This window comes from Notolepis coatsorum (assembly GCF_963971535.1).
Source record: "Notolepis coatsorum genome assembly, chromosome: 12".
NCBI lineage: Eukaryota > Metazoa > Chordata > Actinopteri > Aulopiformes > Paralepididae > Notolepis > Notolepis coatsorum.
Window position 1 is genome coordinate 113,939,418 of NC_140176.1, and position 19,203 is coordinate 113,958,620.

A 19,203-nucleotide genomic window follows, 5' to 3' on the forward strand; every position below is an offset into this window, starting at 1 on the left:
TACCCTCAAGAACATCTTTACAGAACATCGCCTTAGTATGCTTCATCGACGCAATTGAATTCAGTTGGCATTTGAGAAGGACTTAACAAAAAAGTTCAGGAATGAGTGGAGGGGCAGTGTTTTAAGAAGATTTCACTCTGTCCCCAAACACCGCTTGCCGCTCTACTTATGATGGTGAGTAGCCTGTGGAGGAATTTTGTTTGCTTTTTTATGCACCTTATTTTTGTCAGTTTTGTCAGTGAATTCAGAAGTGTTGAATAAATGGAGACTTTTCAAAGATATAGAATAGAATAGAAATGTATTATCCTGAGGGAAAATTTGACACTGCAAATCGCTCAACATTAAACATTTAGACAGAACAAGTCACGAATAAGAATAACAAAACAAATGGCCTAAGAATAGAATAAAATTAAATAGAATAAAAATAGAATAAAAGATACAGTAAATAAATACAGTAAAAATATACTGAAGTCTACAGTAGGTGTAATATTGCACAGTGCTGTTTAAAAAGTGAAAGTCCAGGAAGATGGTAACTGTCACTCTGCTCAGTGACGCAGTGAGGCACAGTGATGCATTGTATAGTCTGATGGCTGTCGGAATGAAGGACTTCCTGTGCCGTTCAGTGCTGCATTTAGGTAGTGTGAGCCTATAACATGCTCCTCCTGTCAGCTAAGTCTGTGTATAGTGGGTGGGAGGGGTTTTCCCTGATGGCCTGGAGCTTAGCGAGGCTCCTCCTCTCCGCCACCCTCACTAGAGTGCAGCTCCACCCCAACCACGCTACTGGCCTTCCTGACCATCTTATCCAGCCTGTTTGTGTCCCCTGCTCTCAGTCCGCTGCCCCAGCAGTTATATATATCCGTTCAGTCTGTTTTTGTATAAGTGAATGTTCTTAAGATAGAGAGAAATTTGATTTTTCAATTGCCTTTCTGCTGTTTAGTTCAGCACCGTGGGCAGCGCCAAGCAAGCCACAGTGCCGTTGTCCCAGCTGAAACGTATAAAAGGGAACCTGTGTTGAAAAACCATTGTGCCCCCCCGAGAACATTTTATGCCCCCCCACTAATTTGTTTCTGCAGCCTGGTCTGCTCCCTCCCCCTCCCTCTCTGTCTTTCTCTCTCCGCATAATCATCACTTTCTCTCCCCCCTCCCTCCCCCCTCCCTCTCTGTCTTTCTCTCCCCCCCTCCCTCCCTCCCTCTCTCTCTCTCCTCCCTCCCTCCCCCTCCCTCTCTGTCTTTCTCTCTCCGCATAATCATCACTTTCTCTCCCCCCTCCCTCCCCCTCCCTCTCTGTCTTTCTCTCCCCCTCCCTCTCTGTCTCTCTCCCCCCTCCCTCCCCCTCCCTCTCTGTCTTTTTCGTCTATGATGAATTGAAAATGGGGGACCCTGATGTAAACAAGACGAAAGTCTTTCTCTGGTCTGCATCCCCTTAACAATTGTGTGTATTGAGCCGTACTGTATTGTACCCATTCTGCAATCTGTTAATAAAATGTTCAATCAATCACACATTCCTCCGCCGTCCCTGATTTGACGTCACTGTCCACTTCCCTTCCGGGTTATGTCGCTCCTCTCTTCTTGCTATTGCAATACATATATATTCTCTGCTTCAAAGTGGTTATGCTTTGGCCCTCTTTCGAAGTGGGTTATGCTTAGAGTTAGGGTTAGGGTTAGGGTTAGGGTTAAGGTTAAGGTTAAGGTTAAGGTTAGGGTTGAGGTTAGGGTTAGGGTTAGGGTTAGGGTTAAGGTTAAGGTTAGGGTTAGGCGGAAGAGACCCTTCGGCGCTAAACCAATCAGAGAGGGTCTTCGCTGTACGCGGCTAGCCAATCAGAGCGTCTTCGCACACATAGGCTACGGAAAAAAATCACGCGTGGCAGCCACTTATGCGCTGTCTGGCATAAGTATGAACCTACTTTCTATAGAAACAGCTCGGAGGTGCACTGTTTTAAGTGAGCGTGTGTTATTCGATTGATTGATTGATTGAACATTTTATTAATGTCCGCCTTGTTTCGAACTGGTTATGCTTAGGCCCTCTTTCGAAGTCGGTTATGCTTAGAGTTTGGAATCAGGGCTGGTGGTCTATCGCCCTGCTCTAAAGATAAACTCTAAGCAGGGCCTAAGCATAACCAGTTTGAAACAAGGCGGACATTAATACAATTTTCAATCAATCAAACAATCATTCCAATAACACACGCTCACTTCAGTGGCGGCTGGTGAATTCTTCTCCAGGGGGGGGCGCTATACCAAACATTTTGCAAACATGTACCGAGGACGTATCACAATGTCACACAGACACAAACACGCACGTGCACGCATTGGCAAAACCACACACTGAGTATAGCCTACTATCACCATTGCCATCAATCAATATATAATCAGTCAATGCAGCCACGTTTCCAATAGCGCCTACACAAACACGCACGCACGCTCTCTCTCTCTGCTCTCTCTCTCTTCCAGTCGGGAGCACTACACTAGCACTGTAATATCTTTGTGCATGCTCCCACACGCACGCCCGTATTCCGATCCGTACAATAATAATCACAGATGTATATATTGTCATTTGAGACAAGTTACCAATACATTGTCCCGTGGGTTATGCCCCCCCGCGGCGAAATTAATTAGTATCCCCCTTCTCTATCTCTCTCTCTCTCTCACACACAGCATTAAGTACCTCGTGGAATCCCAAGCAGGCAAGCACTACACAATTTAGAAGATTGCAAAGGATCAGACCTAGTAGTATACAGTATATACCAAGAATAACTTCAGTATGAGTACAGCATATTTTGCATATTGTTAAAAGAGCCAAGGCTGGCTTGCAAATTAAACATATGACTCACTTACCATCAGAAGAGTTGAAGGGGGCGAGAGCTGTCCACAAGCCTTAATCCACTTAAAAAAATTAAAATAAAGTGTTTCATGTCCTTTACTCCAGTAACAGAAATACGGCATTTACATGACTGCATCCAGCTAGCCATATAGCTCCTTGTTAGCCAACACTTCTTACCGAATCAGCTAGAAAACGACAGAAGCTTTTGAAGTTTTTCTTGCAATCGAAAATAAAAATACTCCTCGAAAAGGCAAGTCTTTTCTGTTTGAGGACTGGTGACGAGTGACAACAGTGGCGCACAGAGTGCGTGACTGCTTGCTTTGTTTGAGCGCTAGAAAGCCACGCCCCCAGACATCATATTTATGACCCTTGATAGGCAAAAAGTATTTCTTTGATTAATTTACATTGGCCGCTTGCGCGCAGTGACGCAGAGTCAGTGTGCGTTAAGCCAAGCGCCCAAGTTTGGAGGTAGGTAGATTTCTGAGAGTGACGTCAATCACAAACGAGGGGGGAGAAAGAATAGCATGCACAAAACAATGATTTATATACTATATTAACGTTATTGTGCATTTTAATAGTAATTATTATTAATTTTAAACATGTTTAGTTTATTTTTAGGGCTTCAAAATATCTCAAATAAAAAACACAAGTTCTTCTTCTCCTCTCTCTCAATCAGGGGGGGCGGCGCCCCAGCGCCCCTATCGGCCGGCCGCCACTGGCTCACTTCATTCTTAGATGGCATGCACCTCCGAGTACTTCGAGAAACGTCCGTACTTTCCGCCAATCAGCGCGTTCTCTGTGGCTGCCACAGGCTTGAGAAGCATGCAGCTGCAGAGCCGCAGAGCCAGCGGCGCCACCCACCCAATGGCTGAATTGGAGTATTGCACTGTGCGGGCACAGCTGTGAGATCCGCGTGAGGCCAGAGGATGTACATACTGTATGAGTAAATTAACTATACTTTTGCTCACACAATATCTTGAATGAATGCGTTTATTTATTTCGAACATAAATTGAAAATAAATAATAATAAAAAACAAGTAATAATAATAATAATAATTCATTTATTTTGTATAGCGCTTTTCAAAGACCCAAAGTCGCTGACCATAGGCAAAAAAAGAAACAAAGAAAACAAAGAAACAGAACCATAGGGAAACGGAGGACAATAAGAATACACATAAGTAATAAACAGATTAAAAAACAAACAAGCAGGAGTAGGAGGATGAAGTGTAAACGTATGTATTCCTACCCCCTTGATTGATTGATTGATTGATTGAAAACTTTATTAACAGATTGCAGAATGGGTACAATATACTGTACGACTGAATACACATAATTGTTAAAGGGGAACTATTTTACTATTTCTTTCACTATTTGGGCACTTTTACACAATTCCTGTGAGTTTATGGAACACCTCTGTAATTTTTAATTTTTTTTAATTAATTGTTTTGTATTTCTAATGAAGTCCTCAAAAACAGCATTTTTCTACCTCAAGATCTTAACCCTTAACCCCTGGTCCCTTTTTCTACTTTTTTGAAATATTTTGAGTGTGTGTGTGAGCACAGCGGTGTCTGTGTTTATTATTATTTCATGAAATTGGGTAAATATCTTAATTTTACATATATGTTCATTGTGTGAAAAGCTTATAACATGAAACACTCTAGAAAAATAGTTACAGATTTAGTGCCTTGTTTACCCTTAGTCCCTTTTTCTACTCTCCGTCCGCGCCAATGTTAAAACGACATTTTTAACCATTTTTAAATATGCTCTTATTCGTTCAATTCTCGATATATCTTCCAACCCTTTGCATATTCCACGGGCTAAGGACCTTGTCTATGCCGGGATGTGCTGTTACCGATGTAAAACGCATGGTGGCGTCATCGCTCCACAGATAACTTTGCCACAATTCAGGGGAGGTGAGATATGCTGTCCCGGGCTGATAGTGATTGAAACGCCGGAGACATCGTTTGGGGTGGTGGGGGGGGGGGGCGAGTGGATTTTCTGAGACAGAACCAGATACGAACCGGGCCGCGCAGTCGACAGAGCGCCATACGCCGAAATACAAGCCCCCCATCGCCGGCGGGCGCCAACGAGGAAGTGGCAGGCACGGAGCAAGTCTGGAGCAAGTCTGGTTCTATTCCCAACAGCGAGGCATGTCCAATATTTCTGCCGCAGAACAACATGAAACAGCCCGCAACAGTTTTGGGTAAGTTGAGCGCTTAGTAACGTTTCGCCTCAACGCCGTTTCTGGCCGAACTAGTCATGATTCGTATTCAGAGGTAATTCGTCGAGATATTTCTAAATGTTATTTATCAAAAAAATATATGGGAAATATGGTCAAAAACAAAATGTATCCGTTTTTTTCGATGAAAAAACACGTTCTATCAAACAAACACAGGTTTGAGTGGTTATAATTCATAAATATGAGTAATATGTTGAGATTATGCTATTACTGTTAATCATGGATAGAAAATTTTTTTTAAAATAGTAAACAGTTAAAATTATATGGCTTTAAACATGATGTATCATTTCCTCTCCCAAGCCCAGCGAGTTCCACCATTGCTAGGCATGCACAAGGGTTGAGCCTGGGCTCCAACCACAATGGTAAACCACTGCCTCGCTAGAACATTATCATGCAGCGGTGTCTTTCTGACATCACAAATCATCACATTTTCAGATGACTCAGTTCAGTGAGGGTGAATATTGTGAGAGGAGAATTGGAAGAATGCGCCAATATGAGAATTAGAGACATAGATCATATTAATATAAGTCCACATAGCTAGGAAACAATGCTAAACACTGAAAAAGGCCATTTATAAGATAGTTCCCCTTTAAGGGGATGCAGACCAGAGAAAGACTTTCGTCTTGTTTACATCAGGGTCCCCCATTTTCAATTCATCATAACATATAATGACATACATGACATACAGATAGACACTATTCAGTATACCTTCACACTCTATTATCTTATGCAACTCATATTCACTCCACAAACTGAAATATACATACATTGGTGAATGAACAGCCTGTTTCTTGAAGTTAGACTCTCTAAATTCTATAACAGAATTTTTGGATGTTACCCGGCCGGGAGTGAATTGTATCGTGCTTTAAACATGATTTGTGCAGCAGTCTTAAATTCAGCCAGGTCCCCAAGTTTCATGGCATGTGATTTAAAAAATAGTGTGTTTGTGTGTTCCAGATATCACCTTATTGATAATCAAATCAAAATCAAATGTATTTGTAAGGCCCGACAACACACGTTAATGTCCCCATGGGCCAGGTAATGGTATACTTTTGCTATGCTATACACTACAGTCTATGTGATGTGGGTATGATGGTAATTAAGGAATGGTGAATATTATGTTTAATGTAAATATGTGTATACTGCATATGAACAGCAGTATTATAGGCCTACAGCAGTATTGTACAGCAGTATTGTACAGCCAGCAATATTATACATTATTATACATGACTATTCTATGCAAGTAGGCTATATCTAAGCTATTTTACAATATTATACATGAACTATGTGCAATTATGCATAAGACTACATAAGACACTATATGTGGGTATGTCAGGTGGTGTTGTGGTCAAAATTATGTCTGTGGAATCATATTAAATACTGAATGTTAATATTGAATCAGACCATATTGAATACTGAATGTTAATATCAGACAATATTGAATACTGAATGTTATTTTTTATTTTATTTTTTTAACATAACATCAAATTAGACACACAAGCATTAACAGTAAACATCCAGTGAAATCACCATTTGAATCATTATAAATGTAGTATACGAGATATATACCTAATACTTGCTATCTAATACCCTACAATTATGCTCTTGCTCGCTCACCCCCCCCGGACCCCCACTTGGATAATCCATCCATTTTCATTTGTTTCTAACCAGGCACTACAATTCATATGCTAGCTTTTATTCTCTCCACTACTTCTAACCAGATTGCAATGTTGGTTTCACTGACACCTAAAATTCTTGCTGTAGAAAAGCTCTAGATAAATCACATCGAGATAGGTAAGAACCCATACCTTCCGGCACATTTTTTCCGGTTGAAACCATCGTGATGCTATCAGCTTTTTAGCCGCTGTGAGACCAGATAAAACTAGTCTCTTTAGCTGTATAGGGGCTGCAAACTGAAAAACATCATTCAACACCAATACAGAGGGGTGTACAGGTATGTTCAGAAATAAGAATTCTGATAATTGCTGGGACACTTCTTTCCACAATATCTTAACCGGTGGGCAATCCCAATACATGTGCATAAATGTACCCTCATCCCCATTTGTACATAAGGAACATCTGGAGTCTTGTTTAAGTCCCATTCTGTTCAATCTTATAGGAGTCAGGTATGTCCTATGAATATAATTAAGATTAATTTGTTGATGGTCCGGGTTAACGTGAAGCAATTCGAACGTTTGCCCAGACTTCTTGCCAATCAAAATCTATTTCCAAGTCTGGTATATCCCTCCTCCAGACTGAGTCTAGGGGGAGGATTCCATACGAGGCCGTTAGTAAGTGATGATAAAAATCAGATACGAAGCCTCTCGATGTCTCTCTTTCATAGAAGAATTTGTGATATCTGTGGTGCTCAATTGGTATCCTTAATGGGACTCCATGAGCCTTCAAACAATCCAATAACTGTGCGTAAAAATAATATGTGGACCTGGTGAGGTTACATTTTTTATGTATATCTTGATAGCTACAAAAACCCTGTTTGTTGAAAACATCTCCCAATGTGTGTATGCCCTGCTTTTCCCATTTGGGGTATCTTATAGGTCGTTTTCCAATAAGGAGTGCATTGTTATTGAATAGGGGAGTATGAGTATGCCATTTATGTTGGTTAGAATATTTTTTTTGTGTTTCACGCCATATCCGGATCACATGTGTAATAATGGGGCCAAATTTCAATTCGCATTGCTTAATTGATAATATGGTGTATACTATGTCCAAGTTTCAAGTTTCAAGTTTCTTTAATAGTTGTCATACAGAAGTACAGAATACTTTTGTACAAAATGCTTCTCACTGTTGCGCTCCAGAGACTGTGCAAGACAAGATAAGTATGAAATAAAAACATAGTAAAATTAGAAGTAAAAAAAAGAGGTCACAGTGTTCAGTTTAGACATATGTACAAAGTTCGATGCAGAATAGACGTAGTTACCATACAATATACAATACTGTGCAGTGTACTAATATACAATACTATATAGTGCAAGGCAGAAATGGAGAAATGGAGAAATGGAGAAATGGGACGAGGTGCAATTTAGGTACAATTCACAGTAGGTGTACGAGTTGTAGTGCAAATCCTTTATCAATAAATATAAAGTGTAAGTGTGTTTGTGTGATCTAAAGTGTGGAGAGTGGGTGCTGCAGTGTGTTGTTTGTTTGAGTGAGTGTGTGCGTGTGGGTGTGTGTGCTGTGTGCATTTGATGGTTGTTGCATAGTGATTATTGTTCGTTTAGCAATTATTGTTCGTTTAGCAGCCTGATGGCCTGGGGATAGAAGCTTCTTCTGAGTCTTTCTGTGCTCGCCTTAAGACTCCGGTATCGCTTGCCTGACCGCAGCAGTTCAAAGAGGCAGTTGTTCGGGTGGCTCGAGTCCTTAATAATTCTCTTAGCCTTCCCCTTGCACCGCTTGTTGTAAATGTTCTGGAGGGTGGGAAGCCCCCCTCCAATTGTGCGTTCGGCTGAACGTGTCACTCTTTGTAGTCTGCTACGGTCTTGTGCAGTGCTATTCCCAAACCAGGAGGTGATGTTGCCGGTCAGGATGCTCTCTATTGTACATGAGTAGAAGTTCCTAAGGATCTTCTGACTGACTTGGAACTTCCTTAGGCGCCTGAGGAAGTAGAGGCGTTGTCGTGCCTTCTTCACAACACTGTCAATGTGTGTGGTCCATGTCAAGTCCTCGGATATGTGGGCTCCGAGGTACTTGAAACTGTTCACTCTCTCAACCGGTGCCCCGTCGATGCTGAGGGGGCTGTAGTCCTTGACCCCCGACCTCCTGAAGTCCACAATCATCTCTTTTGTTTTGCTGACGTTCAGGGAGAGGCAGTTCTCCTGACACCACTGTGACAGGTTCTCTACCTCTTCCAGGTAGGCCCTTTCGTCGTTGGCAGAGATCAGGCCCACCACTACTGTGTCATCAGCAAATTTGATGATGGTGTTGTTGTTCCGCTGTGCTACGTCCTACGCTATGTCCTGCAGTCTATGTGTTGCTACTATATTTTCTTCTAAGTTTCTCCAGGATACAGATGCTTGGGAATCAAACCAGGTTGTCAGTGGTCTTAAAGAGTACGCTTTAAAATAGTGGTAAAAGTCTGGAAATGCCATACCTCCGTCGGCTTTGTTTCTCTGTGCGGTGGATCTTTTTATTCGTGGAGGTTTGTTATTCCAAATAAATGTATATGCGGTGGAGTGTAATTTTTTCCAGTAACCATCAGGAAGGGGTAACGGTAACATTGAGCTAATGAAGTTGATTCTAGGTAAAACATCCATCTTAACTATTCGGTATTGGAATACCGAACAACTGTGACCTCATTTTCTTCTTCTAAATTCATGCTATATTATGTTATTATGTTATTTGATACTATCTTGTCTAGCACAGTCTCTGGAGCGTAACAGTAAGAAGCATTTTGTATGAAAGTATTCTGTACTTCTGTATGACAACTATTAAAGAACTTGAACTTGAACTTGAACTTGATACTCGTGCCTGTACTGAGTTTTTAAGTTACATGGGCAGTACTAGAAAGGATGGGATTAGGAAAAGGATTCATTGATATGATTAAAGTATTATACAAAGACCCATCGGCCATGATTACAACAGGTATAATCACCTCCGAAATCTTTCCGGTATCGCGCTCTTCCAGACAGTGTTGCCCTCTTAGTCCCGGACTATTCGCTTTATCATTAGAGCCTTTAGCACAATATATAAGACAATCCCAATCCATAGAACCAATCGAAATTAAGGGCACACAACATCATATTAGTTTATATGCGGACAACGTAATATTGTTCATGCAAAACCCTAACACTTCAATGCCTCATCTTCTCAAGTTGATTGATGACTCAGCTCCGGTTACAGGGGCACCCACAAACGGGAGGCATGGGCCCAAATCACCGGAGAGGTGAACGCTGTGTCCGGTGAGGGGCGCATAGCCACCGAGGTTAAGAAGAAATGGGTCGACATAAAGTCGTTCTCCAAGCACCGGATCGCAAAGCACAAGAGACATGCTGGCAACTGGAGGAGGACCAGCAGGCCCGGGCCTGTCCGAACTGGACCTGCGTGTCCAGGCCATTATAGGCAGCACGACGATCGTGGGTGTGTAGACGGTGCCGACAGGAATGAGACGACATGCGGGGCTGGGCACCGTCTCCTCTTCTCAGCAGCCAGCATGTCTCCCGTCCCCGAAGTCTCCGATACCGACACGGACGGTAGGCGTCCCTCCCACAACAGGTGCATCCCAATAAATTAGAACAGGGAATATATTGGGCGGTCAGGTGGCGTAGCGGAGATTGCGTTCGTCACCAACACCGGATACGCTGGATTCGCCTGTTCGAATCCAGCTCACAGCTCCGGCGTTGTCACCAGCTTGGCTGGCCGTTCACACTAATACAATTGGCTGTATTAGAGGGTGGGAAAGCTGGCGGGGTGGGTCCGGGTCGTTGTAAACAGCGACTCCTACAGTTCGGTCGGGGCGCCTGCTCAGCGCGGATAGGATCTAAGGGGGGTAGTGTGATCCTTCCACACGTTACACCCTCTCAGTGAGAGTCCGCGCTGCCAGGTGAAAAGAAGCGGTTGATTGGCTGGACGTGTGTCGGAGGAAGCACGTGATAGCCTCCACTCTCCCAGACCGACTGTGGGGGGTAAGTGCACAGCGACTAGGAAGGGGATTGGGAATTGGCATAACGACTAACATTGGGATGGGAGAAAAGGGGGGGAAAAAGATAAAAAAATAAAAATAAACACAGGGAATATATTGATTGCCTCCATGCACAGTAAATCTTGCAGTGTCAAATGAAGCGAGTGTTAACACTTTACTCTATTTAGAGTTAATTTAACATTAATTGTAGTTGGGAACAAATACGCAAGATGTACTGTGTGCCGCGCCGCATGGATTCATGTAAATCAAGTATTGAGATGCACCTGTAATATCTAATTGAAACATGTGCAATCAGTGCGTCAAGCATTGCATGATCGCAACCCCCACGTTAATCACAATTAATCACCCCAATTCATTCCCAGATGCAACTGACTCCGAGGCGGACCTGCCCCACCCCGGAGCTGTCCCCCCCGTCCACCAGTGCTGCCCCGTCCACCAGTGCTGCCCCATCCACCAGTGCCCCCCCCCCCGTCCCCCAGGGGTGCACCCAGCCATGCAGCTCACATGGGCGAGTCGATGCTGGTGGAGCAGGAGCGGCAAAATAGCGTCCTGGAGCGGCTCGCTGCCGGCCAGGAGTGGGCCGCTGCCAACCTGGAGCAGACCGCTGCCAGCCAGGACCGGACCGCTGCCAACCTGGAGAGGGCCGCTTCCAGCCTGGAGCGCCTCGCCATCATCGGCGAGTGGGTCGCTACCACCATGGAGCGGGTTGCGGCAGCAACAGACCACCAATTGCCCTCCGAATAAACATCCCTGACACCCTTTGAGTATTACTGAAGTGATGTGTTTAGTTATTGGTATACATTGTAAACTGCATCGAATAATGACAGAAGCAAGCAAGTCGAATTCAGGTCCAGATTTAATTCACCTATAAATATAGGAATTAATTGCACGCATGTGAATAATCTATCCACATGCGTGCAATTGATTGCTGTCGGACTAAGACAGCACGCCTATTATCCGGGCCCATTAATGGGGCAGGATGCATGTCCTGGTCAGGTGGTTGTTGAGGTGGCTGGAGGGGTAGCGGGACACCACGCTTCTCCGCGATGTTGTGCAGGACGCAGCAGGCCATGATAATTGTACACACCTGGAAAGAATAAATAAGCCACAATAAATGACATGCAACATATGATTGTATTGGGCTGAGGTGGGCACCCATACATGTTTTAACACGGCACGGCCAAAACTATTGATCAGCTGTTGCCTTCATACACACCTTATCCGGCTTGTACAGCAGCTTGCCATCTGCTGCGTCCAAACACATCCAGCGTCTCTTTATTGACCCAATTGTGCGCGCCACGGTGGACCGGGTGCGCGCATGGCGCTCGATATACGCCGCCTCCTGCGCGGCGTGAGGGTTGGCGACTGGGGTCATCAGCCAGGGGGCCAGTGCATATCCACGGTCTCCTAATAAAACAAGTCATTAGAGGAATAGAAGCCTATACTGTTGCAAGAACAATTCTATACGCACAGATACTTACCAATTAGCCATGCGTCTCCTGCGTCTCCTTGTTCGAGGAGCATACCCACTTCGCTGTTCTGGAGGATGTACGAGTCGTGCGCACCTCCTGGGAAACGGGCGACGACGTTCAACAGCTGGTTGTTGGCGTCGCAGATGACCTAATAATAAATAATAATTATAAATTCTATTTGAAGAGAGAAGCTATATAAAAGAAAGGGTAGATATAAATATGTAGTAACACAGGAAAAAAGAAAAAACAAGTAAGATAAGAAAAGGAAGCAAGGTGCTGTCCAATTGGATGAAGTGGTAACAAGAGAGTTAACAAAAAACAAAAACTAGAAACATACCTGTACATTGATAGAATGGTACTGCTTCCGATTAAGGTATGGGAACGGGTCTGGGGAGGGTGCCAGGATGCGCATGTGGGTGCAGTCAATAGCGCCGATGATGTTTGGCAGCCCAGCGATGGCATGGAATGCCATCTTCACTGGGATCTGCTCTTGGGCGGAAAAGGGGAATCTGATATACTGTGTGGTCAACTCCACGATGCCAGCCAAGACCCGTGGGAGGCAGCGGCTGATGGAGGTCTGGGATATGCCCACCCTGTCTCCTAGCTCCCTCTGGAATGTTCCAGTTGCTAGGAAGCCCAGGGTGGACAGTACCTGGACGTGCGGTGGCACAGGGTTGGAGCGTCTGGTCTGGCTCCTCAGTGGTGGCTCCAGCGTCTCGGACAGCTCCATTAGCACAGGTCTTGACAGCCTGAAGCGTCCCAGCAGGTACGCGTCACTCTCGGCGAAGAGATCAGCGTGGTCCCTGTACTGGCGCTCCCTCCTCATTGCGTGTTCGTATCGAGTGTGATTATTCTGGACGTTACCCATAATTGTGTGTGTAGGGTGCAGAGTTGACCATTTAAGCATAGCGCGATTAATCACTGTTAATTGGATGCCAGGCTTCAATGTACATGATTGCTGTTCAAGTGCACCTGCAAGGTCAGGTTTATTTGTCACACACAACATCGTACCGGTAAGATCAGCAGTGGAATGTTTATCCACTGGCTCTTATGATGTATACAATAAGCAAATGTCCCAAACTATAAATAAGAACAACAATAAAATTATAACAGAATTATGTAGCTGATTATTCCGAGTCATTTGCAGTGTTTGTAGTACTATTATTTATTTTTCCGACATCAAATAACGTAATTTCTTATCGTACAAATATTGTCATATTTATTTTAATTATGATTAAGTAATTAATTCCAAGGAGGCCTGTAGCGTTGACATGAAGGAATCACTATGAGAACACAGTCTGTCAAGTTAATACAATTTTCAATTAGTCAATCAATCATAAGACTGCTCCTCAGCACTCTTAAATCTGCTCTCAGCCACGCTCAAATCTGATCTCAGGAACATTTAGACTCGCGCTCCCAGCCTTAATATGTCTTAAATGGGCTGAAATCTGGCTAAGACTAAATATTTGGTCATAAATTCGTTCGGGAATGAGACCCAATGTTAATATTGAATCAGACCATATTGAACACTGATGTTAATATCAGACCATATTGAATACTGAATGTTAATATTGAATCAGACCATATTGAATACTGAATGTTAATATTGAATCAGACCATATTGAACACTGATGTTAATATCAGACCATATTGAACACTGATGTTAATATCAGACCATATTGAATACTGAATGTTAATATTGAATCAGACCATATTGAATAATGAATGTTAATATTGAATCAGACCATATTTAATACTGAATGTTAATATCAGACCATATTGAATACTGAATGTTAATTCAGGTTGACAGTTGACATAATTTGACAGTTGACAGGGGGCTGGGAAGATGAATTTAATAAAAGAAAAAATACTAATTTAATCAGATTAATGACTTTATTCAAATTGAGGATTTAGTTTGAGGATATACAAATTTAAAATAAAAAATTATATAAAAAAATGAATAATTTAAAATATTTTAATGTTTTAATTAAAAACGAAGGTTTGAACGTCTGTTCGAAGAACCCTGACGAAGTTTGAATCACTTTATTCAAATTAAGGATTTAGTTTGAGGATATAAAAAAGAAGGAAAAAAAATTATTTATAACATTTATTTTTTAAATTTTACCTTTTTAATTAAAAACGAAGGTTCAAACGTCCGTTCAAAGAACCCTGACGAATTTTGAATCCCAAAAACAGGCTTCGGGGACAGCCTTACCAAACATTATTATTTATATGATTCAATGGAACTCAAACATGTTCCGTTGTGATGTCACAGTATGATGTCATAATCAAACATTCTAGAACATTTGTGATGTCACAGTATGATGTCATAATCAAACATTGTAGAACATTTGTGATGTCACAGTATGATGTCATAATAGAATATTCTAGAACATTTGTGATCTATATATTCAACAATTCTCTCAGGAGATCTCATTGTTTATTTTGAAACAGTACTCAACAGGACTGAACAGATAGACTAAACAACACATAGACTGAAGCCTGCATTTCTCAACCAAGGTGCCTTGCCGACCGTTTTGCTGTGGAAAGGTGAGTATCCACAACGGCTAGCTAGCTGTTCTACTTGAATACTGAATGTTAATATTGAATCAGACAATATTGAATACTGAATGTTAATATCAGACCATATTGAACACTGAATGTTAATATTGAATCAGACCATATTGAATACTGAATGTTAACCTGTTCCACACGATGTGAAAATCTGCATAAAATATATACCTAGGTAAATGGAATATTGCTCCACTTCTACAAGGGCTATTTGCATATTCTTGGTATCTAGGTACATCTATGGACCTCAGGGAATGTATTCACAGTGTCAGAAATATTGTGTCTATTACTAGGCTTGCTTAAATTGTGATGCAACAAAGGAGAATATGAATTATGATTTTTCTTTGCATCTTTGACAGTGAATAACACCATGATAATAATGACCAAATGTAAAAAACTGCCACTGTTCTCGTGCAGTACCATCTTGAGATCATGTGTACAAAGAAGCTAAGGAAATTAATAAAGGGAAGATGATAAAACCGAAGGTTCTGTAGATACAGTACTGAATTCTCCCATTTGGACCAATGCAATTTGAAATATTATTATAGAATATAGAATAGATGCTTATACATTACCTTATTATAGCCAATTCGCACATTTATATATACATATTATTATCTTTCAAATGCCGAGTTCAATTTGGATTTAGTATCACCAGGTGTGCATAAGAACAGATAATGATATCTACTGTAATCTAGTGTACTTTTTTATTTTCCTCACAGTGCAACCGTTTTGAGACTAATTTCAGATCTAATTGTTCCTACATGCTAACAATAGGGAGGAGAAACTAACTGCGGTTCAATATTTGTCAAAAACGTTACCTTTTGTGGCTTATTATCGCGAATCATAAACATTATATGATTAATTCAGAACGCTAAACTTTGAACACCTACAGTATGTGAAGGTCGGAAAAATTCCAATGCTGGTCCACAGCTATGCATGTCCTCTACAAAATGGCCGCAAAAAGACTACAATTCCAATGGTTCAAAATGTCCATTTCCATTTCCGGCTTGGATAGACGATTGAAAATCGAAAAATTAAAACGATCTAATGGCACTTTTAACCTATTACTAAACTAACGTATTGATGATAATATACATTCTACATGCTTTTGTGACATGTTAGTGATGTTAATACTTGAAAACGTTTGATTAAAAAATCACAAAAAATATACAACACTCTGAAAAATATTGATCTATAACCATAATGTCATTTTGGGGTCGGTACCGACCCTAAGGGGTGATATTGAATACTGAATGTTAATATTTAATCAGACCATATTGAATACTGAATGTTAATATTGAATCAGACCATATTGAATACTGAATGTTAATATTGAATCAGACCATATTGAATACTGAATGTTAATATCAGACTATATTGAATACTGAATGTTAATATTGAATCAGACCATATTGAATACTGAATGTTAATATCAGACCATATTGGATACTGAATGTTAATATTGAATCAGACCATATTGTATACTGAGTGTTACTATTGAATCAGACCATAGTGAATACTGAATGTTAATATTGAATCAAACCATATTGAATACTCAATGTTAATATCAGACCATATTGAATACTGAATGATAATATTGAATCAGACCATATTGAATACTGAATGTTAATATCAGACCATATTGAATACTGAATGTTAATATCAGACAATATTGAATACTGAATGTTAATATTGAATCAGACCATATTGAATACTGAATGGTAATATCAGACCGTATTGAATACTGAATGTTAATATTGAATCAGACCATATTGAATACTGAATGTTAATATTGAATCAGACCATATTGAATACTGAATGTTAATATCAGACCATATTGAATACTGAATGTTAATTCAGACCATATTGAATACTGAATGTTAATATTGAATCAGACCATATTGAATACTGAATGTTAATATCAGACCATATTGAATACTGAATGTTAATATTGAATCAGACCATATTGAATACTGAATGTTAATATCAGACCATATTGAATACTGAATGTTAATTCAGACCATATTGAATACTGAATGTTAATATTGAATCAGACTCTATTTAATACTGAATGTTAATATCAGACCATATTGAATACTGCATGTTAATTCAGGTTGACAGTTGACATCATTTGAAAGTTGGCAGGGTGGAAAGTTGATTTAATAAAAGAAAAAAGACTAATTTAATCAGATTAATCACTTTATTCAAATTGAGGATTTAGTTTGAGGATATAAAAAAAATGTATAAAAGAAAATGAGAATAATTAATTTAAATGTTTTAATTAAAAACGAAGGTTCGGGCGGTCAGGTGGCGTAGCGGAGATTGCGCTCGTCACCAATGCAGGAGATGCTTGGTTCGAGCGCAGCTCTCTGCGTTGCTACCAGCTTGGCTGGCCGTTCACACTAATACAATTGGCAGTATTAGGGGTTGGGGAAGCTAGCGGGTGGGAATCTGGCGTTGTGGACAGCGACGCCTACAGGTCAGGTCTCGGCGCTTGCTAAGCGGGGCAGGACTTGGTGGAGATAGCGTGCCCTCCCACGCGTTACACTTCACCAATGAGAGTCCTCGCTGCCAAGTGAAAATACGTCACTGGCTGTCGGCCCCGAGAGAGAGAGACGGCGGGAGGGACTGCAGAAGTGTGTGTAATGTCTGCGCCATCTTTCCCTCGTCGGGGACACACACATACACAAACTTGACTGCGTGTGTGTCGGGGACATAGGTGTGACCGGTCTAATTAGACGGCGTTGTGTTTAAGATGACAGACAGGGAGACTTGGTTTTATTTATTTTCAGCCTGTTAGGTTACAAAGGCACAAAACTGCAGCAGCATTAGGGATACAGTCATGGCGTCTGCAACACGAGCTGTCTCATACCACGGAGACACTGACCTGCTAACCAGGAACCAGACAATATACGTGCTGCGGGAGGGAGGTGCCGATTTCAAAATAAAAGACTTAGCTCCCAAAAGTGCCAATAAATAATACGAAAGCAATAAAATAAAAACAAAGCAAAGCAATAAAATAAACATTAAGGATTATTAGTGGAATGTATTAAAGTGTATTTTGTGATGGGGTGTAATTATCCATACAAGGCAACAAGGCACTTGTTACATGTAACCCGACACTTTTTCAAACGGGGTTTGACAGGCAGAGAACTAGCGAGGAGAGGGAGGGAGAGAGAGAGAGAGAGAGAGAGAGAGAGAGAGAGAGAGAGAGAGAGAGAGAGAGAGAGAGAGAGATGGCGGGAGATGGCGGGAGGGACTGCAGAAGTGTGTGTAATGTCACGAAAATCTGAGTCTCTCTCTCCCTCTCTATTTCTCTCTCTCTCCCTCTCTTTCTCCCTCTCTCCCTCTCTGTATGATTATATGATCATGATCATTATGATCGACTGGAATAAAAAAAATTATAATAGGTTTACTACTTACATATTGTAGTTGTCTCCTTAATACTGTAGTTGTTCATTAATGTTACCTAAATGTCATAAGTGAATTATATACTGTAGAAACAACTCACCAAAATTGACTATTGCACAACTGATTTGACAAAAGAAATCACACTGGCATTTAAAGGGTTACAATTCGGAAATGTATTGAAATGTGGTTATGATCAGGGCTGAAGTTGAATAACAGATTTATGAAAGAAAAAGCATATCATATTTTTATGGCGTTTTTTGAAGAGGACAATTTAGTTCCCTAATGGTAAGAGTGAGTATTCTTTTCAATTTGACATTACAAAAAACAAAAAATCCACCGAAATCTGTGTTGTTGCTAATCATTGACACTATGCTAGCCTGTAATAATCCCCCCCATAAAAATCCACTTTGCATTTGATATATTGAAGATATTAAAATGTTTGTGTGTTTTTTTTTACAATGATTTGTGATGCCATCACAAACACTGGCATTTAAAGGGTACAATTTCAAACATTGTCTGGGACCCCCAGACCCCCCGCTTTAAAAGTGGCCTGACTGGGGCTATATTTCGCACTATATTTTCCGGCCTGAATGATTTCCCCAGTCCGGTCCTGCCTGTATCACTCTACATATTAACACTACAACTCTGTACATACTGTATATAGCTCTGTTACTCAGTAGTACTCATTTATATACGTTATACTCAGTTTAATCACCTGTACATTGTATATTACTATTGCACTTTACTGTTACATTTGCACTCTGGTTGGGTGCCAAACTTCTTTTCGTTGTACTGTACTTGTGCTTCAGATTAAAATCCAGCTCCCATTTATGTCACATGCCTGATTTTCATTTTCTATTACACTGCAGGAAGGAATGGCAGATTTGAGGAAATGGTCGATTGCTGTTTTCTTTCTGATTAGTGCTACAGCTGTCCCAACAACCAGTAAGTCACTCTCTTTGTCCTGTCAGTAAGTTACTCTGTTTGAATGAATGAATGAATGAATGAATGAATGAATGAATGAATGAATGAA

At 41.1% G+C, this 19,203-nt stretch overlaps 1 protein-coding gene across 1 annotated transcript; it reads right to left on the bottom strand.

The window, feature by feature from the left end:
- Positions 1 to 11,899: 11,899 nt before the first annotated feature.
- LOC311238024 (putative nuclease HARBI1) lies at positions 11,900 to 13,011 on the bottom strand (the record flags this gene model as incomplete). Its single annotated transcript, XM_084325991.1, has 3 exons — positions 11,900 to 12,120; positions 12,240 to 12,333; positions 12,523 to 13,011. 3 exons carry the CDS (start codon positions 13,009 to 13,011, stop codon positions 11,900 to 11,902), a joined length of 804 nt encoding a protein of 267 aa, XP_084182117.1.
- Positions 13,012 to 19,203: the final 6,192 nt, after the last annotated feature.